This window comes from Capra hircus, chromosome 4 (assembly GCF_001704415.2).
Source record: "Capra hircus breed San Clemente chromosome 4, ASM170441v1, whole genome shotgun sequence".
In the NCBI taxonomy this organism is placed as follows: Eukaryota; Metazoa; Chordata; class Mammalia; order Artiodactyla; family Bovidae; genus Capra; species Capra hircus.
In genome coordinates, this window is record NC_030811.1 from 22377783 (window position 1) to 22398231 (window position 20449).

The 20449-nt window shown below is 42.1% G+C and overlaps 1 protein-coding gene across 1 annotated transcript in view; it reads right to left on the reverse strand.

Moving 5' to 3' along the window:
• LRGUK (leucine rich repeats and guanylate kinase domain containing) overlaps nucleotides 1-12200 on the reverse strand; it is a 103109-nt gene extending 90909 nt beyond the window's left edge. Inside the window, exons 1-3 of the mRNA XM_005679484.1 lie at nucleotides 11880-12200; nucleotides 4129-4236; nucleotides 1452-1533 (exon numbers count right to left, since the gene is read on the reverse strand). Of these exons, the coding sequence (XP_005679541.1) occupies nucleotides 1452-1533; nucleotides 4129-4236; nucleotides 11880-12200 (511 nt within the window). The remainder of the gene's footprint in view (nucleotides 1-1451; nucleotides 1534-4128; nucleotides 4237-11879) is intronic.

Genomic DNA, 20449 nt, shown 5'->3' on the forward strand with positions numbered 1-20449 from the left:
GGCTACTCACTCCAGAAGTCTTGTCTGAAGAATTCCATGGACAGAGGAGCCTGCCAGGCTACAGTCCATGGGGTCGCAAAGAGTTGGACACGACTAACACTTTCCACTTTCACTTATTTCACTCACAGTAGGTTCTTGGACACTTGATGAGTTAACAGAAGATGACATATAAGATTGAAAGAGACTGATCTGAAGAGGAGGGCTTCATTTGCTCCCAAGGACTACTGGCTCAAGGGGTAAAGGTCTGAAGCCACATTTCTTTCCCTTTCATCAAGCACTAAAAGCTCCTGGAGTCCCTGCAACCCTTTATCTAGTAAGTGAAAACAATCTTGGAGGTGGGAAGAGCCTGCTAGTAACACTAAAAAGTCTTTCTGATGATATGATATCTGGGAATTGCCTTAAATAGCCCTGGGGAGGGGAGCAGGGGAGGACGGGTGAGGCAAGAGGGGCCATGGGTTGATAATCGTTGAACCTGAATATTCATTACAAACCTCTCTACTTGTGCACGTTTGTAATTTACAAAAAAAAAAAAATTTATGAAACTAGAAAAAAAATCATGGAAAGTGTTTCAAAACAGTAGCACTTTAGAATTAAAATATGCTGGAATGTGTCTTAGCCATTGAAAAGAGTGAATTTTAATTACTGCAGTCAAATGAAAGGAAGAAATCAGAAAACGAATCAGAGAAGACCATATCAGCGACCCTTAATGGTCTTAAAAAAAGAGCTAAAGAAGTGAATGGAAAGGTTATCAGTGAAGAAAAAAGCAGGTCAGAAATTTCAAATAAGATCAGAAAAGTATTACAGAAGCAAGGATCAAGCTTTGAGGAAAATGTGACTAATTTCGTTAAATGTGAGCTAGGTATCAGAACAGATACCTTATAAGGAACCATAAATGGCAGGGTTAGACCTGTAAGAACCCACTAACTACATAGAGAGAGCAAAGAGAGGGGAAAAAAAAAATATTTCTGAATCCCTGGTGCTCAAATAAGAACAGAAGCAGCATGCCAGGATTAAGATGTAGATACAAATGCAAATTAAAGAAAAGCATCCATTAAAGGGAAAAGAAAAAGGACTAATTCCTCTCCACTGAATAAACTAATAGAGGGAAAGAAATGGGAGCCATCAAATATTCAGGAAGACTAAAGAAGTAACGATCCATCTCTGGAAAGGAAAGAGCAAGCGTTCCATCTGACACTCTTCAATATCATTGAATGTGTCTCAGCCATCACATAATACAGCATATTTGCTGACCTCTGCATTTTTCTTTTCTCGTGAGTCAGAGGTGCTTTTTTGTTTTTTCTTCTCATGGAAAATAGAGGATTAATATATAAACTGATCCATAATAGCATTTATATCAAGTTTGGCAGTATTAAAGTATATTGCCCTCTGCAAAGCTTAAATTTTGTAATAATTCAGTGATCCATCAATTTACTAGAATGACAATGACATACCTTCAATTTTATTTACTGAAAGATCCAACTTCTGTAGGTGAACATATCCACAGAGGATGCTAACGTCAGTTAAATCAAGATCCTGAGAAAATAAAAGGCAAATGACTTTAATGTGGCTTTAGCAGAAGAGTATCAGGCTTCTCAAGATATCTGGAAATAAAAGTTGATGGAGAAATCCAGAATTTCCTTTGAAAGTATTGTAGGAATGAGAGGATAAAACCTGAAGCCTATTACTAATAGGATCTCAAAAGAGACTACAAACTCCATCAAAAATGCATTCCTCTGAAGGAAATAATAGCTTGGAAAATTAGGGTTGTTAGCAAGAACAGATACAACATGAAAAGGCAAATTAAAGCAGTGTTCATGAAGACCTTTAGAGCAGAGTTTTCTATTTTATAAAAACATGCACACACATAAAAGCAATAAAGCCAAAGCCTTTATCTTGTAGAAGAAAAGAAAAAGCAAATGCCTAGAATTCAAACAAAGTGTAGACAAGTTCACACCTCATCAAGTGATCATTAATAACAATACTTCCTACACTTTTTCTCAGGCTTGGTTTTCAAAGCTCTCTCACAATAATCTCATCTGATCAAACAAACCTGTGAGATCTGTAGGGCACATTATCCCCAATGGAGTGAGGAGGCATGTGGGGTACAGAGAAGTACACAAATAGCTTAAAATCACTTAGCAAGTCAGTGATAGAGAAGCAACTCCAAATTTCCAGAATCCAAGTCTCAGATGCTCTCCAGAAAATCTTGCATCTACTGAACTGCCTGAGGGGTTGGAGGGGAATTTGGTCACTTGAAACAAAGGTTCACGTCACTGGTCTACGCTGTGATGCCAGAGGCAGACAAAGCCAATCGATAAAGTGTCATTATAAGCAAGTTCTCAAATATGAGAATGATAAGAATGTTTAAGGAAGGCCACTAGAACAGTAATTATCACTAAGAAACCTACTATGTACAAGACATTAAGCTTGGCATGATGAGAAACACATATAATGATGGACTAGAGCTATATTTAGCCCTTATAAACTTACAACTTTGGGGAGGAGAGAAACTGTGCACACAAATAATAAAAATAAAAAAATAATAAAAATAATATTTATTTATTAATTTACTTACAACTTTGGGGAGGAAACTGTGCACACAAATAAAAAATAAAAAATAAAAATAATATTAATTTATTTATTAATTTATTTACAACTTTGGGGAGGAAACTGCACACAAATAATAAAAATAAAAAATAATAAAAAATATTAATTAATTTATTAATTTATTAATTTATTTACAACTTTGGGGAGGAAACTGTGCACACAAATAATAAAAATAAAAAATAAAAATAATATTAATTTATTTATTAATTTTTATTATTTTTAATAAAAATAATAAAAATTACATGTAACATAAGTAAGATATAAGGGGGGGAAATCACTAACCTGGCCAACCCTAAGAAAGTGTATTCAGTAAGACAGGTTATTAGGGCAAAGTAAATCAACATATAATATCTCAAAGGTAAGGAGGTCAGTGACAAAGTAAGTTAAGCTTCAGTCCATCCAGCTGAAATGATTTAAAGAACTGTGCTTTTTTGCAGATCAGTTTAAGGCAGATACTGGGTATGTAAGTAGAATTTTGATTCGAAGGAACTTATGTGGAAAGGTACTGGCTGCAGGAACTATCTTCCATTCCAAAGCCTAACACAGTGCAACACGCCCAAGGCGCTCCCTGTATGTTACTGCCTGACTCGCGGAGTCATCCCTAAAATGCCGTGAAGCGAAAAGAGTAAAAGATGAGAGCCTTTGTCTGCTGTTGTCAAGGGACATGCCGTGAAACCAGCATGGGCGAAAGGGGCTTTAACATTTCTTAGGTAGCTTGCTTGTTCAAATCTAAGACAAATTCTAAGCCTCGCTATGAATTATATATGCTTGAGCCAAAGTAGGGTGCCATAGCAGAATTTCAGAGTGCTTTCTTCACCAGCATCTCTGCACTTACTCTGTGGACCTCCAAGGAGGAGTTAATGCTTTACAATATGAGGAAGCAGAAAGAGATAAATGGCATTTTTGTGTCTATAAAGAAACGAAATGAGGACAAAAGCTGAAATCCTAAGTAATCTGCTCTTACAGCTTCTCTTATGATAAATTTAGAGCCAAGATTCTGTGCTAGTATCGAAATCTTATAAATTGATGAATAACAATACATGTTTTCTTTCATAATAGATATCTTTTGGAAAGTGAGCTATATAGCTCACAGCTACATATTTATGGGAGGGGGGCCAAGTCAATACCAAAATACTTTGTTCCCCTGGATTCAGATATGAATTATAGTCCTGCCACTGATCAGAGGGAAAAAACAATTCTTAAAAGAGTTTTTGATTGGTTTTACAGAATCAAATTCAACCTCCTAGAAGGAAAGCATTGATTACTAAAAAATAGACTGCTTAAGATGAAAGAAACAGACTGTGAGGAAATGAAAACAAAGGAATTGGGGGGAAGGCAGCTGATTGCTGGACTGGCCAGGGCTCTTTGATGTCAAACATAAATAACTCATTGCCATTCTCTGTCAAATGCAAGACTCAGAGATTTGGGACCACCAAAATAACTGTGAGTTAGCAGAGAACGTGGATATGGTCCAACCAGGGTCGAGATGGAGCCACGCAATGGTGACCTTGTCATACTCACTGATAAAGTCAGGCTGAGGTAGACCTGCTCCGTCCCAGAGCCTGAGCGCCCCAGTTGGTAGAGCTTCTCAGCCACGACCTCCTCCCTCAGGACCCCATCAAATCCTCCCTGCAAAAACAAAACAAAACAGACAGGTGGACAAAGAAAGGACTTCCATTAGAAAAGAAAAAATCCGCTTCGTCATATCTAGCACTTATTTAGTATATTTACACATCTGGGAGCTGAGACTTCCAAAATTTACTGGCCCCCAAGAAAACTATGTTGAAGACCTATGCATATTACATACAATTAAAAAATGTATCTATCCAATCAATGTCTCACTGCTGATAGCATTGAGTGCCGTTCGGTGCTAAGAGCTCTCAGTGGGTCCACTCACTGATCCTCCTAACAATTCTGAGGGAGGTACTCTTAGCTCCATTATACAACTAAGGCTCACATACCAAGACTAGCCTGAAACCACAGAGCCCAGAATACAAACCAGAATCTGCCTGACCTCAAGGCAGTTCTAACCACTAACTGCACTTGACTGCTTGTCCACACCCTAAAGGAGGGTTGCACCACATTAAGGTAATGACTTCTCTACATCTGGCATTCTTGTTGGAGAAAATGGGCCCTCGGGTTCACTTTGCCTTGGCTAATCTTGTTGGATTCATACCATTTACAAAATTAAAAGGGTAATAATTTCAAGAAGGAGGCTGGTCCTTAGTCTACAGACATCATGAACCAGTGGTGGCCCAACACCCCCTCTCCCCATTCTCCCCAAGAGAAGAGATAATATTGCTGTGTTTGAGCTGCTGGCCACTCTATAATGACAAACACATTAACACTAACATCAGCATTAGGACACAAAAGAGAGTAATTTTTTAAGTCACAGCAATACAACTATCAGTGTAACTGGTACGTGGACTATGAAGGCAAAACACTCTTTCAGGTGTTTTGGATCACTTTACATTAACTTGGGAATCAGAAGTGCTGTTCAGACTGCTCGTACTGAGGACATAAGTATGTAGGGTGGTGCTATTGTGAAAAGTTTTTATTTCCTCTCAAATTTCCACTATCTTGTTGCTATTTTTCAGTAGCTCAGTCGTGTCTCACTCTTTGCAATCCCACAGACTGCAGGCTTCCCTGTCCTGCAGGGAAGGACTCATGTCCATCGAGTCGTTGATGCCATCCAACCACTATCTTAGAGAATCAAATATAGCTCACAGTTGGGCAGGCTTGGTTTGAAGCCCAGATCCGCCATTTTGAATATATGACTTTGAGAGACAAAGTTTTCTCTGAGCCTCATAGTTTTCATCTGTAAATAGGATATCTTATTACTTTCTCTTAATGTTTTAAAGATAATTAAAAGTAACTGTGAACATAAAGCTCTTAGCACAGTGCCTAGAACACAGCAAGTGTTCCCAATGAATGGGAGCTGTTAGTACGAATTGATGAACTGAGAAATTCCACATCTTAAGGTCTCATTCATTGATACCAATCAATCTGTTCACAAAATGGGGGAAAGAGATCTACTTTTCACAAGCTACTATTTTTTATAGATGGCCTGGGAAGGAATTGAGGTAAGACAGTGCCACCTGACCTCTCAAACTTTCCACATGGCCCACTCCCTCCGGCTCCTGTAAACTAGATGCCACAGCATCCCTTCCTCACAGTAGATCTGTTTTTCAACACAGTCATTGATACAGAGACTGGCCACATGGTCAGCATTGTCCCAGACCCGCAGGGCAAGACTTTCCATGGCCCCCCCTCACACCTCTTTAAGTCCCTGCCATTTCTCAGTGCCGTCTCTCCCTTCTGGTCTCTGGTCATTTTCAGACCTTGACCAGCCCAGTCTGCATGCTGGGTGGCTTCAGAATCCCTGAGGAAGGCACTCACCATCCCAACCGCTCCGAGCACATGCACACACACACACACACACACACACACACACACTCCTTTACTTTCTCAACTCAAACATTTAAAAATGGATCCAGATAACTTCAGCCACTCACTCCCCTAGCTGTGGCCTGGACCCAGTCATCACGCTAAACTGCTCCACCTTAGAAACCTTAGACCTCAAATCTTCCGTGGCTCTCGGATCCCACAGTTGCTCATCCTTCAGCCTTTCCAGCATCCCCTGAATTTGGTCACTGACCACAGCAAAATTTCCAGTCTGATTCATCTACCCCTTTCTCCGAGTCTATCTGTCCCCTCCCAACTATATACTTCCTTCCTGACTGGGTCTCCCATGGGCAATTTCAATGTCTCTCTACCCTCAAGTCTCTGCCTCCTTGTCCTGACTGCAACTGTACCATGCAAAGCCAAACCTGAATCAACCTCACAGTCAACCCCTGCATTGAGGCAGGGATTATGCATGTTCATTATCCATTTGGGATATAAAAAAAAAATCTTCCTAGCATGCCAAGCACATGCTAGACAAGTATGCAAATGATTTCAGGACTTGCATAAACTACTATAGAGGTGGGCAGGATGCTTTGACTAGCAGAGGTCCCATTTCAAGGCAGTTCTAGTGAGGAGTAGGGGTTAGCAAAAGCTTCCTTGGAGAGACAGCTATTGAGACCCGAAGCTGTGAGTTATTCTGACAAAGGAGAAGAAAGGGCAGAAGAGGGCCAAGAAGGGTACTGTGGGCCCAAGTTCAGTTCACTTCAGTCTCTCAGTCGTGTCCGACTCTTTGCGACCCCATGAATTGCAGCACGCCAGGCCTCCTTGTCCATCACCAACTCCCGGAGTTCACTCAGACTCATCCATCGAGTCAGTGAGGCCATCCAGCCATCTCATCCTCTGTCGTCCCCTTCTCCTCCTGCCCCCAATCCCTCCCAGCATCAGAGTCTTTTTCAATGAGTCAACTCTTCGTATGAGGTGGCCAAAGTACTGGAGTTTCAGCTTTAGCATCATTCCCTCCAAAGAAATCCCAGGGCTGATCTCCTTCAGAATGGACTGGTTGGATCTCCTTGCAGTCCAAGGGACTCTCAAGAGTCTTCTCCAACACCACAGTTCAAAAGCATCAATTCTTCGGCGCTCAGCTTTCTTCACAGTCCAACTCTCACATCCATACATGACCACTGGAAAAACCATACTCTTGACTGGACGGACCTTTGCTGGCAAAGTTATGTCTCTGGCACAAGGGACATGTACAAAACTGCAAAGGCAAGCACAGCCCACTGGGGAAACTACCGAGAGTTCAAATAGCTAAAGTGTAAGGTTGGGTGGGGAAGACAGTACCTAATACATGGAGGGCACGCAAACATGGGCTGAACGAATTAATGAGCCTACTCCGTGCCCACTTCTGAGTGAGCCAGCAAAGACCCACAAGCATGCATTGTGGTGCCACACTCAAGTCAGCTTCTTGCTGGGATGTCAGAGGAGGACAGTTCCTTCTTACACAGGGTCCTGCTCCCTTTCCCCAGAGACCATGTTCAGGGACCATCAGCAGTACTCTCTTGTGCTTGTGGTTCAACCAGTCACTCTCCACTGCCCTTCTCCAAGCTGTCACTTCTCCAGCTCTATAAGCACGTGAGTCCTTTCTGTCCTCCAAGGGGCCTTTGGGTCCTGCATGTTCCTTCAGCGATAGCTGGAGTTTCCCTTAATAGCCAAGCTCCTCCAGAGTTGCTGTTTTACTCTTCAGTTTCCCCTTGTTCACTTCCCACTCATGTCTCAACTCACTTCAGTTAGGCTGCAGGCTTCACCACATCACAAAATGCATATGGGTTGAGATCCCCCATGGCCCACAAATGGCCCTTTTCATGGTCCACTTACCCTCTTGGCAACGTAACCCTCTCCCCTGTTCTTGAGATTCTTTCTTGCTCTGACTTCTCACCCATACAGCTGTTCTTTCTTCTTTTTCTCTTACCAGTCCTTTCCAGTTCCCTCCCCTAACCCCAGATCCTCTTCATCTTCTGAGATACCTGTATCCCAGGGTTTTTTCCTTGGCCCGCCCCTTCTCTTCTTTCTTCTCTTCCTGGATGATGATTCCAGTGCTAATGATTCCCAGGTCTCTGACCCTCTCCTGATTTCCATGATTCACATGCCCACCTCCTGACTGCACAGCTCCACCTGTCATTGTTTCCCATGGTAGTTAGTGGTCCGATACCCCCCTGGAACATTCCATAGACTTGACAGTTAACCTAGACTTCCCATGTTCCATTAGTGTCTCATTCTAAATATGTATTCATCACTAGCTTCCTTTCTATTCCAATTGCCTTAATCCAGACTCTTGTCTCTCCTGCACAGATGCTGCTCAGCTTCTCACTAATCTCCTTGCCTCCAGACTTACCACCCTCTAATCTAACCCTCTCGGGCACAACAGAGGCTCCCTACTGCTTACGAGTCAAGTCCACGGTCCCTACAGCAGCCCAGTGTGTGTGTGCCTCAGTTGTGTCTGACTCTGTGCAACACTATGGACTGTAGCCTGCCAGACTCCTCTGTTTATGGGACTCTCCAGGCAAGAATACTGGAGTGGATTGCCTTGCCCTCCTCCAGGGGATCTTCCCAACCCAGGGCTCGAACCTGTGTCTCTTTTATTTCCTGCATTGGCAGGCAGGTTCTTTACTACTAGCACCACCTAGGAAGTACAACAACCCAGAGCTCTCCACAATCTGGCCTCCGACCCATCTACCTTTTCTGTTCTTATCTATAATTCATCACTTGGAAAGGTGCCATCTGCCTGCCCATACCCCACCTCTGCACTCAAACAAGGGTTTACTTCCTTTCATGTCTTCCACCAACCCTATAACCCGGCTATCACTGTAGGCATCTGTTCACAGGCTGAATAGCTATGGTTTCCTCACAGTCTTATCTCACCCTGAGAGCTGGGACCTTGCATGTCCTCCATCACACTCTCATCTTCCTGTCATCACTGTTGCTATTATGTATTACACATAAAATCTTTTGAGAGCCCATGCTGTATCAGACACTATGTTAAGAACTTTAACACAGACTTTCCCATTAGATTTGATGCTTATAACTATTCAATGAATAGGCATTATTAGCCACATAAAGTTATCGGCAAAGAGTAGCTTTCACACAGCAGAAATGTATTGCAGGCCCAGACACTTCTTCTGACCTATATCATCAAAAGAGTACTTCCCATAGAATAATCGTTCATGAATGTTTGTTTCATGCATGTTTGTTCCATGAAGGCTGAATTAATGAAGTCAATTGATAGGGTGCAGTAGGAGAAGGCGATGGCAACCACTCCAGTACTCTTGCCTGGAAAATCCCATGGACGGAGGAGCCTGGTGGGCTGCAGTCCATGGGGTCGCTAAGAGTCAGACATGACTGAGCGACTTCACTTTCACTTTTCACTTTCATGCATTGGAGAAGGAAATGGCAACCCACTCCAGTGTTCTTGCCTGGAGAATCCCAGGGACGAGGGATCCTGGTGGGCTGCCGTCTATGGGGTTGCACAGAGTTGGACACGACTGAAGTAACTTAGCAGCAGCAGCAGTTAGTAGATAAGAACAGATTGTGTTAGTATAAATGATATATTGTGCTCAGTAGCTTACACATAGGATCTCATTTAATTTTCACAACTCTCCTGTGAGGTAGGTATCGTTATAATTCCCATACTGCAGATGAGATGCAGAGAGTATAACTTGCTCAAGATCTCACAACGAACAAAAGATTTTATACAAATATCTAATTCCAAAGGCAACATTCTGAACAATATTCTGCCCGACCTCCTTCAAGTTCATTGAGCCTAATTACATTATAGGCACTTTGTCATTTTGACCATCAGAGCCTTATAAATCTTAATCAGGCTAGGATATGGAAAATAAATCACTGAACAAAAAAGTTCAGACATTTCCTCTTAAAACTTTTCAGTTTATTCAACATAACAAAACATATGAGACCCTATAAAAACTAAAATAGAATGTGAGGACATAAAATAAATATTAATATTTGGAACATAAACAAAAGAAATAATACACTTTTCCCACACAGAGCCTACAAGTAACAAAGGATTAACTAGTTCAAGTCAACCTCCTCCCCCTCTATGGTTTTTAATGGCATACTGAAGACCGATTAACAATGGCATTAATGAACCCCATAGCTGAAGAACACACGTTAATTAGAATAATAAAGTAAACTGGTGATTCATGTGTTAATTCCTCTGGGGGGAAAGATGGTAGAAACCATATAAACATCTCAAAGTTGTAAAAACATTGCTACAGTTTTGCAACAGTCACTATTATGCATGGCAAGTAAATCAACAAAAGGTGAACAAAATAAGTAATAATTTTCCATGGCTCACTTTTAAGAAAAATTGAGGTTTAGCCCATGTAAAAGGAGGGAGGAGAAGAAGAAAGGCAGAAGACTGGGGAGGGGGGGAATGTGAGGGTAGGAAAAAATGGGCCAAATGTGGAAACTGAACAAAAGGACACTGCAAAAGAAGGGAACCCAAGCAGGGACACGGTGTAGACAGTCAGTGGCAGAACCAGAGAGACAGAACACAGTGCAAGTTAGAGGGGAAAACAAGAAAAAATAAGACAAGTGAGGAATGGAGATGAGGACAGGCATAAAAAAAGAGAGACCTGTTTGAGTTCAAGGGGGAAAGAAAGGTGACTAGGAAATGAAAGGTACAATGAGACAGAGAGGGTGTCAGAAAAACATCACAGAACCAGATGTTGGAAAGTATTTCTCTATTATATCTACTTCTGAAAAGAGTCTGAAGCAATTTATACTATCAAAGAGGAAGAAAGGGAAGGGAAAAATGTAATCTAGAGAAAAACTATCGAAATTAAGAAAATTTTTGAATTAAGGGGGAAAAAATGTTATATTTCCTGGCAGCCAAGACAAAGAGGAAAACCTAACAGTTTACTAAAAGAAAGCAAATCAATTTACATTTTTAAAGAAAGCAAACAGTTCATTAGGAAGTCAAGAGAAGGAATTGGTACAATATGAAGTAGAAAGGGACAAGAAGGTAGGTAAGGAACTAAGGAAGGAATAGGATGATGATAAGCGTAAGACGTAGAATTGGGTGCTGTTTAGATGAGACACTGTAGAAAAGAGGGAATTTGTATTATCAGTGTAAAAGACCAAGCTGCCAACAGGTATCACTGATGGGAATGTTGGGACATTCCCCAAATCCTAAAATATTTTCACAGTGAGTGGTGCGTGCATGTGTGTTGTCTGTTTAATGCATTATAAACCCCTGGCATAAGTAATATATAAAACTTTCAAGGCACTTGGTCTTTGAGGAATAAAATGGGCTTTCCTTGTGGTTCAGCTGGTAAAGAATCTGACTGCAATGTGGGAGACCTCGGATCGATTCCTGGGTTGGGAAGATATCCCGTTGAAGGGAACAGCAGCACTTAAGATTACTTCAAGAGGGGTTTTGGGGTTTGTTTGTTTTTCCTAGAGGAAGGAGGATGAAGGGACTAGAAACTGAGGAGAGTGTTGGAGTATTTCACAGCCATGACGAGAAGGTACAGGGGGTGCAGATGGAACTCTTGTCAATTCACAACGCTGTAGAGGTATAATTTTGAAAAAGTTAAAGTCACAACTCTCATACAAATACTTTTTTAAAGGACGCTGCGTAACGACTCTTAAGGAATCACATGTGCTAATGAAAAATGAAGGGTGAGAAAATGGGCTAACAGAAATGGGGAGGAGAGGAGGGGAGTCTCGGAGCAGTAAGGAAGAGGCACTCCTGGAGCCCTAGGAATGGGGCTCAGCCGCAGGCTGGTGAAGGGGTTCTGACCGCTGGAGAAGGAACTGAGCGGGTGAGGGGTGGAGGGAAGGCACACCTCAAAATTCAGCATTTCGGAATCTGAGGACTCCTCGGATTCCACTTCGCCCTCGCCGTCGCCCTCGCCCTCTTCCAGGTCGTAGTAATCTCTGTCCACGTCTGACTCCTGATAGCGGTGAATGAGGTGCTGGAGCAGGTAGGAGGAGGCTTTGCATAAAGTATTTTTCGGTCTCTGACCCATGGGAAAAGGAGACCAGCAAGAGTGACGATCCTTTTCTGAGTGCAGCACTTTCGACTGCGCTCCAGTTCGTGAAATGCTCATGCCTCCCTGGAGAGAGGAAGGCTTCGGAAACTTGGGCTCTCTCCCGGAGGTCGCCATCTTGTTTACAGGGGTTGCCTAGGAGATGGACGCCCAGGGAGGAGGTGCCGCAAGGGGTTTCGGGGGCTGTAGTCTCTGCCCCTCGTGGGTTCTCCCTTTCAGCTTGCTTTGCCACTGTATTTCAACTTAGCTTTCTGTCCGCTTGCTGTGATCTTTCTTTTTTAGTCTGTTAAGTCGTTGGCTCTGCTTCTTTTGGCTTGTCTGTCTCGTTTTTCATCTTTTTTCTCTGCGCCCCCCCTTTTTTTTTTAGTGTTCAACTGTTTTCTCTCGACCTCGAGACCCCTCTTGGAGATTTTTCATCCCACCCTGAGATCACTGGTGAGCGCACCATCCTGCTTCCTTTATGGAGGGTCTTTATGTACTTAGTGTTAGATGTCTGTAAAGCTGTCTGTCGGAAAGTTTATAACACTGAAATTTTACTCTATGCAGAGTGCAGTGCACATACATGATATAGAAGGCATGGCTCCTGTTCTTATGATTTAATTGCAGATAATAAAGAGAAACTACCAGACGACGACTGAGAGCTGGTTGGCAGTTAATTTACATTTTTACCCCCAAAATAATAAGCCATGTCCTTGGGGAGAAAAACTGGCAGTGGTTTAACAATACAAATACAGGGGGGAAAAAAAGACTGTCAAACTCACACTTTATCTGAAAGCCTCTGTAAAACTATTAGCATTGCATAAATAACTGTATTAGTCAATGATCTGCACTGATAATAAATTTTACCTTGTTGCATAGGTTCTCTTTGCAGTTTTATAAAATACTCTTGCAAGATTACAAAGCATGATTTTATGCTAGTGTGACTTCATGTGACCTAAATCCTATAGCCTTGAGCTCCACAAAGTAGGCACTGTATAGAAAAGCAGAATGAAAATTATGGAAACTATTATCGCCATAGTGATGACCATAGAGATCCTTGCGGGAAGGTTGCTCTCATCCTCCTGGCCTTACAGGCCTTTTCTCCATGCTTCGGTGATAGCAGTTGCAAATACAAAATGATCCTGTCAATGGCTGTCAGGGGAGAAGTACAAAAAAAATCTTTATGGACACCAGCCATTGACTCTTATTTTTCTCAGGGCTTGAGGGCCCATTAAAACTGACAGAAAGCTTTCAGAATTACCTTCCTTCATTATCTTGCTGGCCATAAATGTAAAGGCCATAATTAAAGTATCTCTTTCTGCTAGGCTCATCCTACTGCTTGCCTGCTTCTTTTTCCACTGGGTAGAATATTCTTCCAAGGGGTTTTTCTTTCTATCCTCAGCCCCATAAGACCTGGCAGGCTAACTGACAGAAGGATGAAGAGGGAAGAAAGTATAAAAATGGAAAAATTCAGTGTGATTTTTGTAGTTTCCAATAGCTTAGAATTACTACAAACAAAGCTAGTGGAGGTAATAGAATTTCAGCTGAGCTATTTCAAACCCTAAGAGATGATGCTGTTAAAGTGCTGCACTCAAAATGCCAGTAAATTTGGAAAACTCAGCAGTGGCTACCATGCTGGAAAAAGTCAGTTTTCATTCCAGTCCCAAATAAAGACAATGCCAAAGAATGTTCAAACTACTGCACAACTGCACTCATCTCAGACACTAGCAAAGTAATCCTCAAAATTCTCCAAGCTAGGCTTCAACAGTATGTGAACTGGGAAATTCCAGATGTTCAAGCTGGATTTAGAAAAGGCAGAGGAAAAAGAGATCAAATTGCCAACATCTGTTGGATCATAATAAAGCAAGAGAATTCCAGAAAAACATCTACTTCTGCTTTATTGACTATGCTAAAGCCTTTGACTGTGTGGATCACAACAAACTGTGGAAAACTCTTTAAGAAATGGGAAATACCAGGCCACTTGACCTGTCTCCTGAGAAATCTTATGCAGGTCAAGAAGCAACAGTTAGAACTGGGCATAGAACAATGGACTGGTTCCAAATTGGGAAAGGAGTACGTCAAGGCTGTATATTGTCACCCTGCTTATTTAACTTATATGCAGAGTACATGGGAAATGCTGGGCTGGATGAAGCACAAGCTGGAATCAAGATTGCTGGGAGAAATATCAATAACCTCAGATATGCAGATAACACCACTCTTATGGCAGAAAGCAAAGAGGAACTAAAGAGCCTATTGATGAAGGTGAAAGAGAGTGAAAAAGCTGGCTTAAAACTCAACATTCAAAAAACTAAGATCACGACATCCAGTCCCATTACTCCATGGCAAATAGATGGGGAAACAATGGAAACAATGACAGACTTTATTCTCTTGGGCTCCAAAATCACTGCAGATGGTGATTGCAGCCATGAAATTAAAAGATGCTTGCTCCTTGGAAGAAAAGCTATGACCAACCTAGACAGCATATTAAAAAGCATAGACATTACTTTGCCGACAAAGGTCTGTCTAGTCAAAGTTATGGTTTTTCTAGTAGTCACGTATGGATGTGAGATTTGGACTATAAAGAAAGCTAAGTGCCAAAGAATTGATGCTTTTGAACTGTGGTGTTGGAGAAGACTTGGGCAGTCCCTTGGGCTGCAAGGAGATCAAACCAGTCCATCCTAAAGGAAATGAGTCCTGAATAGTCTTTGGAAGGACTGATGCTGAAGCTGAACCTCCGAAGTGTGGCCACCTGATTCGAAGAGCCGACTCATTAGAAAAGCCCCTGATGCTGGGAAAGATTGAAGGCAGGAGGAGAAGGGGATGACAGAGGATGAGATGATTGGATGGCATCACTGACACGATGGACATGAGTCTGAGCAAGCTCCGGGTGTTGGTGATGGACAGGGAAGCCTGATGTGCTGCAGTCCATCGGGTTGCAAAAAGTCAGACAGGACTGAGTGACTGAAGTGAATTGAATCAGCATTTCCAGGAAAGTTAGTTTTGCCAATGTCAGTCTATTGAGAAAAGTGTCAAGGCAGAGTTAGGTAGGACTTGTCAAAGAGTAATTTTCAGAAGGTTAAAACAGTGATTGTTATACAAAAATAAAAACACCTGTGAAGGATTTTATTAAACTCATTAATTAATGAAGGAACCAGCAAGATGGTAATGGAGTATTCATTGTCCACACAAAAAGACATTCTAAAAAAAGGCCACTAGGTTAGAGATAAAACTGGTTTATGCCCTACAGGACATTAAACTATAGCCTTTGGTGTTAAATATTTCTATGCTTTCTCTCTTTTCACCTTCACATCTACTCTATCACCATTCAACAGATAAGGTAACTGACGCACAGAGAATTTAAATAAATGGCCCAAGGACAAGCACTGGTGTTGCAATCCAAATCTAGAATGACCAAATCCACTGTCTACCTTCAACTACTATTTTTGCAGGTGGAAAATGTGAGGCAAGGTAAAGGTCCGCAAACTGTCTCAGAAGAAAAAAGAAAACATGTAATCAGCTAATGTTCTTAAGTGTAAATAGATGAACTCACTCAGAGAATAACTCTTTCGTACAGAACCATAGCATGTCAGAACTATTAACAGAAAGAACTTAAAAGCCCATTTTATCCCAACTCTCCCTTTTACAGACGAAAAACTGATGGCCCTCCAGGAATAATAACTTGCCCCAAATCACCTGACTTGTTCGCAGTCAAGGATACCTCTCCTTGCTCATCTTTGCTTTCGCTGGTTCACCAAAATGACCCGAAGGCTGGAACTGTATGAATAGAATTCCTAGTTTGGGATTCTGGGCATCAAAACAGAAGGCATCATCTTTATGAAAGCTATTTTACCAGGTAGAGAAGACAGAATTAGGCAGAGGGACAGGGGTGAGGGGAGGGACTACTTTGTCAAAAGCATAAGACAACATAATTACTTCTGGTTTTTTATTGCTTACTGTAAACCAGGCCTGTGCTCAATGCTATAGATATGTCTCAGCTAATTATTCCAACTGCTCTCCAAAATAGGAATTGATACCCCCATTTTTCAAAGGAGAAGAATGATGCTCAAAAATGATAAGCAAGTTGCCCAGTCACACAATCTGCATCTAGCCCCAAATTCCAGCTCAGGTCTTCCTGGATCTAAAGCCCCTGATCTTAACCAATAATACTTTTTCTCTGGAATTATGAATTAGTTTCTTAGGAAGCATTTGTGAGGCACAGAGAGCCTGGCCCTGAGTACTGAAAGTGTGTTTGTGTGTGTGTGTGTGTGTGGTGGGGGGCAGGAATACCCAGGGTTTCTGAATCTAGAGAAGTACAGTGGGCAGGCAAAGGCAGTGGGATATGATAATACAGGGATTATTAGGGGACCTAGGGTAGCAGGGTCCTCTGGGATGGCACTGGATCCTTAGCACTGGGGTGAGAGGAAGGAGAAAGTGGAAGAGTGTCACCATGACACTCAAGAGCTCTTCTCGAGAGGATATCCAGGACAGGAAACTGAAAGGGGACTATCAAAGGGGTTAAGAGGTTAAGTTTAAAAGAAGGTGCCACCTACCAGCTTCAGCCACTTGCTAGCTTTGCGCTGGCAGTATTATTCACCCTTACCCCTAGCTTTTCTATGTAGAATAAGGCTCTCTTCCAATCTGGAGCCAGCACCCTGATGTAAGACCTCACTTCACTGAGAATGGAAAGAAGAGGCAGGGATCAACCTCTTGTTTCCTTCATTTGGGAGGAGGATCTCCCCAGGTGTGTTGACCTTGGGCAAAGCAAAAAATGTATACCCCTCCCCAATTTTATGAGAGGAAAAACAAGCTTAACCGTGTTTCTCAGATATGTTTGAGATGGCAGCACCTTGAACTTATGGTGTTTTTGACAGAACACTTAAATTTTCACAGAATATTCTGAAATGGGGAGAACAGATAGACTGTGGAAGGCACCACTAATATAATAACAACAAAAATAGAACCACAACTAATGTTTATAAATAATAACTATGTGCTGGGCACCCTTATAAATACTTTATATATACTGACTCATTTTATCCCCCAGAGGATCCTCCAAGGTAGAGATTAATATTATCCCCACATTATAGATGAGGAAAGATAGGCATAGAAAGGTTCTGTAAAGTATTCAACCCACTTTGTCACCCAGTGGCAAAGCTCTATAGAACTCAGATGGAAGGAGTCTGGTGTCCCAGTCCACATCCTTAATCAAAACATTGTACTTCACTCAATTGCTTTAGTAAAACTTTATGGGCAACATTATGGACATTTTTGGGTCCCCTTCCCCCAAAAGTCATATGTTGAACTCCAATCCCCAATGTGATGGTATGAGGAGGTGAGGCCTCTTGGAGATGATGGGGTCAAGAGAACAGAGTCCTCATCAATGGGATAAGATGAGGCCAGAGAGCTTTCCACCAGGTGAGGCTACTAGGAGAAGGTGGATTCTGCAACCTGGAAGGAGGTTTTCACCAGAACCGGCACCTGGCACCTTGACCTTGGACTTCCAAACTCTAGAACTGTGTGGCAAGTAAAGCTCTGTTGTCTATAAACTAGTCCATATATTCTTGTTATAGTAGTGCAAACTAAGACAGGGGAGAATCTTAAACTCCCCTAAGACAAGGGAGAATGCATTAACATCATATCTTTTTATGTCTTGTTATTCATTCTATGAATAAGGGATGATTATTCACAGGGAAGGGAGTTTATTATCTGATAACAGCTTAGTGGGTCTAGAGCCATCAGGCAGATAATTACATGAATAATCATTTGTTTCAACTGCCGTAAGGGCTAAGAAGGGAAAAGATAGGAGTCATGAGAGCATCACCTGGGGCCACCTTGATCCAATATTGGGTGGAAGGATCCTTAAAATTGTCAGACATTTTGAGCCTCACGAGGATTATCAAAAATGTTGGGGAAAGACAGTACAAGTGAGAAACTCTGTCATCTTTGCAGAAATCAGCTGTCTTAAAGTTATGAAGGTAGTAATGAATTGGGCTCATAGAGCCTGATAAAATCCAGGCAGGACTTGATTGAGCCAAATAACACCTATTCTGAAGGATATCAACCCTGGGATTTCTTTGGAAGGAATGATGCTGAAGCTGAAACTCCAGTACTTTGGATACCTCATGCGAAGAGTTGACTCATTGGAAAAGACTCTGATGCTGGGAGGGATTGGGGGCAGGAGGAGAAGGGGACGACAGAGGATGAGATGGCTGGATGGCATCACGGACTCGATGGACGTGAGTCTGAGTGAACTCCGGGAGATGGTGATGAGCAAGGAGGCCTGGCGTGCTGGGGTCTCAAAGAGTTGGACACGACTGAGCGACTGAACTGAACTGAACTGAAGCAAATATCAAAAGCATTTTGGGGGCTGTCCCACTAATAATAGATACCCTGAATCAGATACTCGTGTTGAGATCAAAGACAAAAACTGCAGTCTAGGAAGAGGTAATCGTTAAAGTTCATAGACAAAGGCAGAAAAATCAAGCCAAGGAAGAATTGTTTGCAAAGGATTTGCAAGCATCAGATCTTGAATAAAATCTGAACAGAGGACTAGATAAGGACTATTCAATTTCTGAGATTCTCTTTACAGAGCAAAAGATGGATTTCATCAGGGAGGTCACAACCACTTAAGATCAAAATTATTAAAATGTTACAAATGATGACCAGAGAGAGACTATATGAAATCTTTTGGAAAAAGATACAAAGACGGGAGGATGTTATGCAAGGACATTCAGAAGATCAAAGAAGACCAGAAGGAATTCAGGAAGAAATCATCACTTAAGGGATAGAAAAGAAAGTGCATTTTAGAGACATGAGGTTTAATAACCAAAGCATCCCAGTGGCACTAAATAATAAAAACAGATGGAAGAGCAAACAGAAGTCAGGCGAATGAACTGTGCAAGAATTCCCACCATAGCCATACACTTCCAAAAGCACAACATACTTCATCTAGTTAAGAGCAAGTCTGCAATGGTGGAGATTGGGGGAAATCAGCAAATCATGTAGGCTTTGATGCAAAGGACAGGAAACACCCAGATCATTATTATCAGCAACCAATCACACAGCCTATGTAAGAGGGGTCTGTTTCAAGTGCTGGAGATATAAAAGTTAAAGTTCGGGTCTCTTTAATTAAGAGATTTGTGTTAGGATATAGAAATTTTCTAAATGAATCAGAAGTACACAAGGAACATGTCTATGCACGGCAGAGTCCCTGTAGTGCTCTCCACCAGAAACTACACGATGCTCTGAATCAGCTACACTCCAGAACAAAATAAAAAGTTAAAAAAAGCTCACAGGAGAAGGTAAGCCCTACCTGAATGATTTCTAGCTCATGTTTCAGGCCCTCAGGTGGGCGCTGAGTCGGAGGTGACATGACCACCACTTTCCCTTTACCAGGCTTGGCACATGGGACTCACTCCTTTAGGTAGATAAAGCTGGGCTCCCCCAGCAGGTGCGTGGGAGTTGTCCATTGGGATAAAATCTGTGCCCCAAGACAGGGATGCTCAGAAGCTTCACAGATAAGGTAAGAGTTGAGTTAGGGCTTCAAGAAGGGAAGAGACACGTAGGAAGAGGTGTTGGACAGTCCCCAGATGGGAAGTGGCATAAGTAGAGGCAGAAAAGGTCGCCTGGATATTTTAGGAAGCCTCTGAGAAGTCACTGATTTTGAAATAAAACCTGCTCACAAGAAGTTGGCAAGAATGAAGAGTATGCTGCCTTTCTGGGAGAAACAGGGCATGAGTGAAGAAGTGGATGAAATTTCCTCACATGTCAAAACGTCTTAGCAGAACCAAGGAGATGAGACTTTAAAAGAGGGGGAGAAAAGATGGGCCTGGTGAGAGATTCTGACAGCCATGAGGGGAAGGCAGAAACCTTATAATTAAGGACAGAGGCTTTTTCACTTAGATAATACTTTCCCATGAGATTAATAGGAGATTCTGTTGGTCTCTAATGTACTGTATATTTTGGGCACTTTACATAATTTACATCTACACGTTATGGCCAAACTTCCCTAGTTACCTCTCTCCACTGAGGGCCCTTCCTTTCTTTGTAAAAAAGCACCTTGCCCAGAGTAAATGCTTTATAAACACTTACTCCACAAAAGCTTGTTCTTTCAGTGAGAATACTGAATGCAGTTGCCACTTTATTCCTTTCAAGTGAAATCACATCTGTGCAGATGAGTGACTTAAATTAAAACAGCAGGATGCCAGGACTTCCTTAGTAGTCCAGTGGTTAATAACCCCCTTTCCAATGCAGGGGACACAGGTTCAATCCCTGGTTGGGGAACTAAGATCCCACATGTCCTGGGCCAACTAAGCCTGCCTGCCGCAACTACAGAGCCCACGAACGGTCCCTCATGCTGTGTTAGTTGTGTGTCCCAACTAACACTG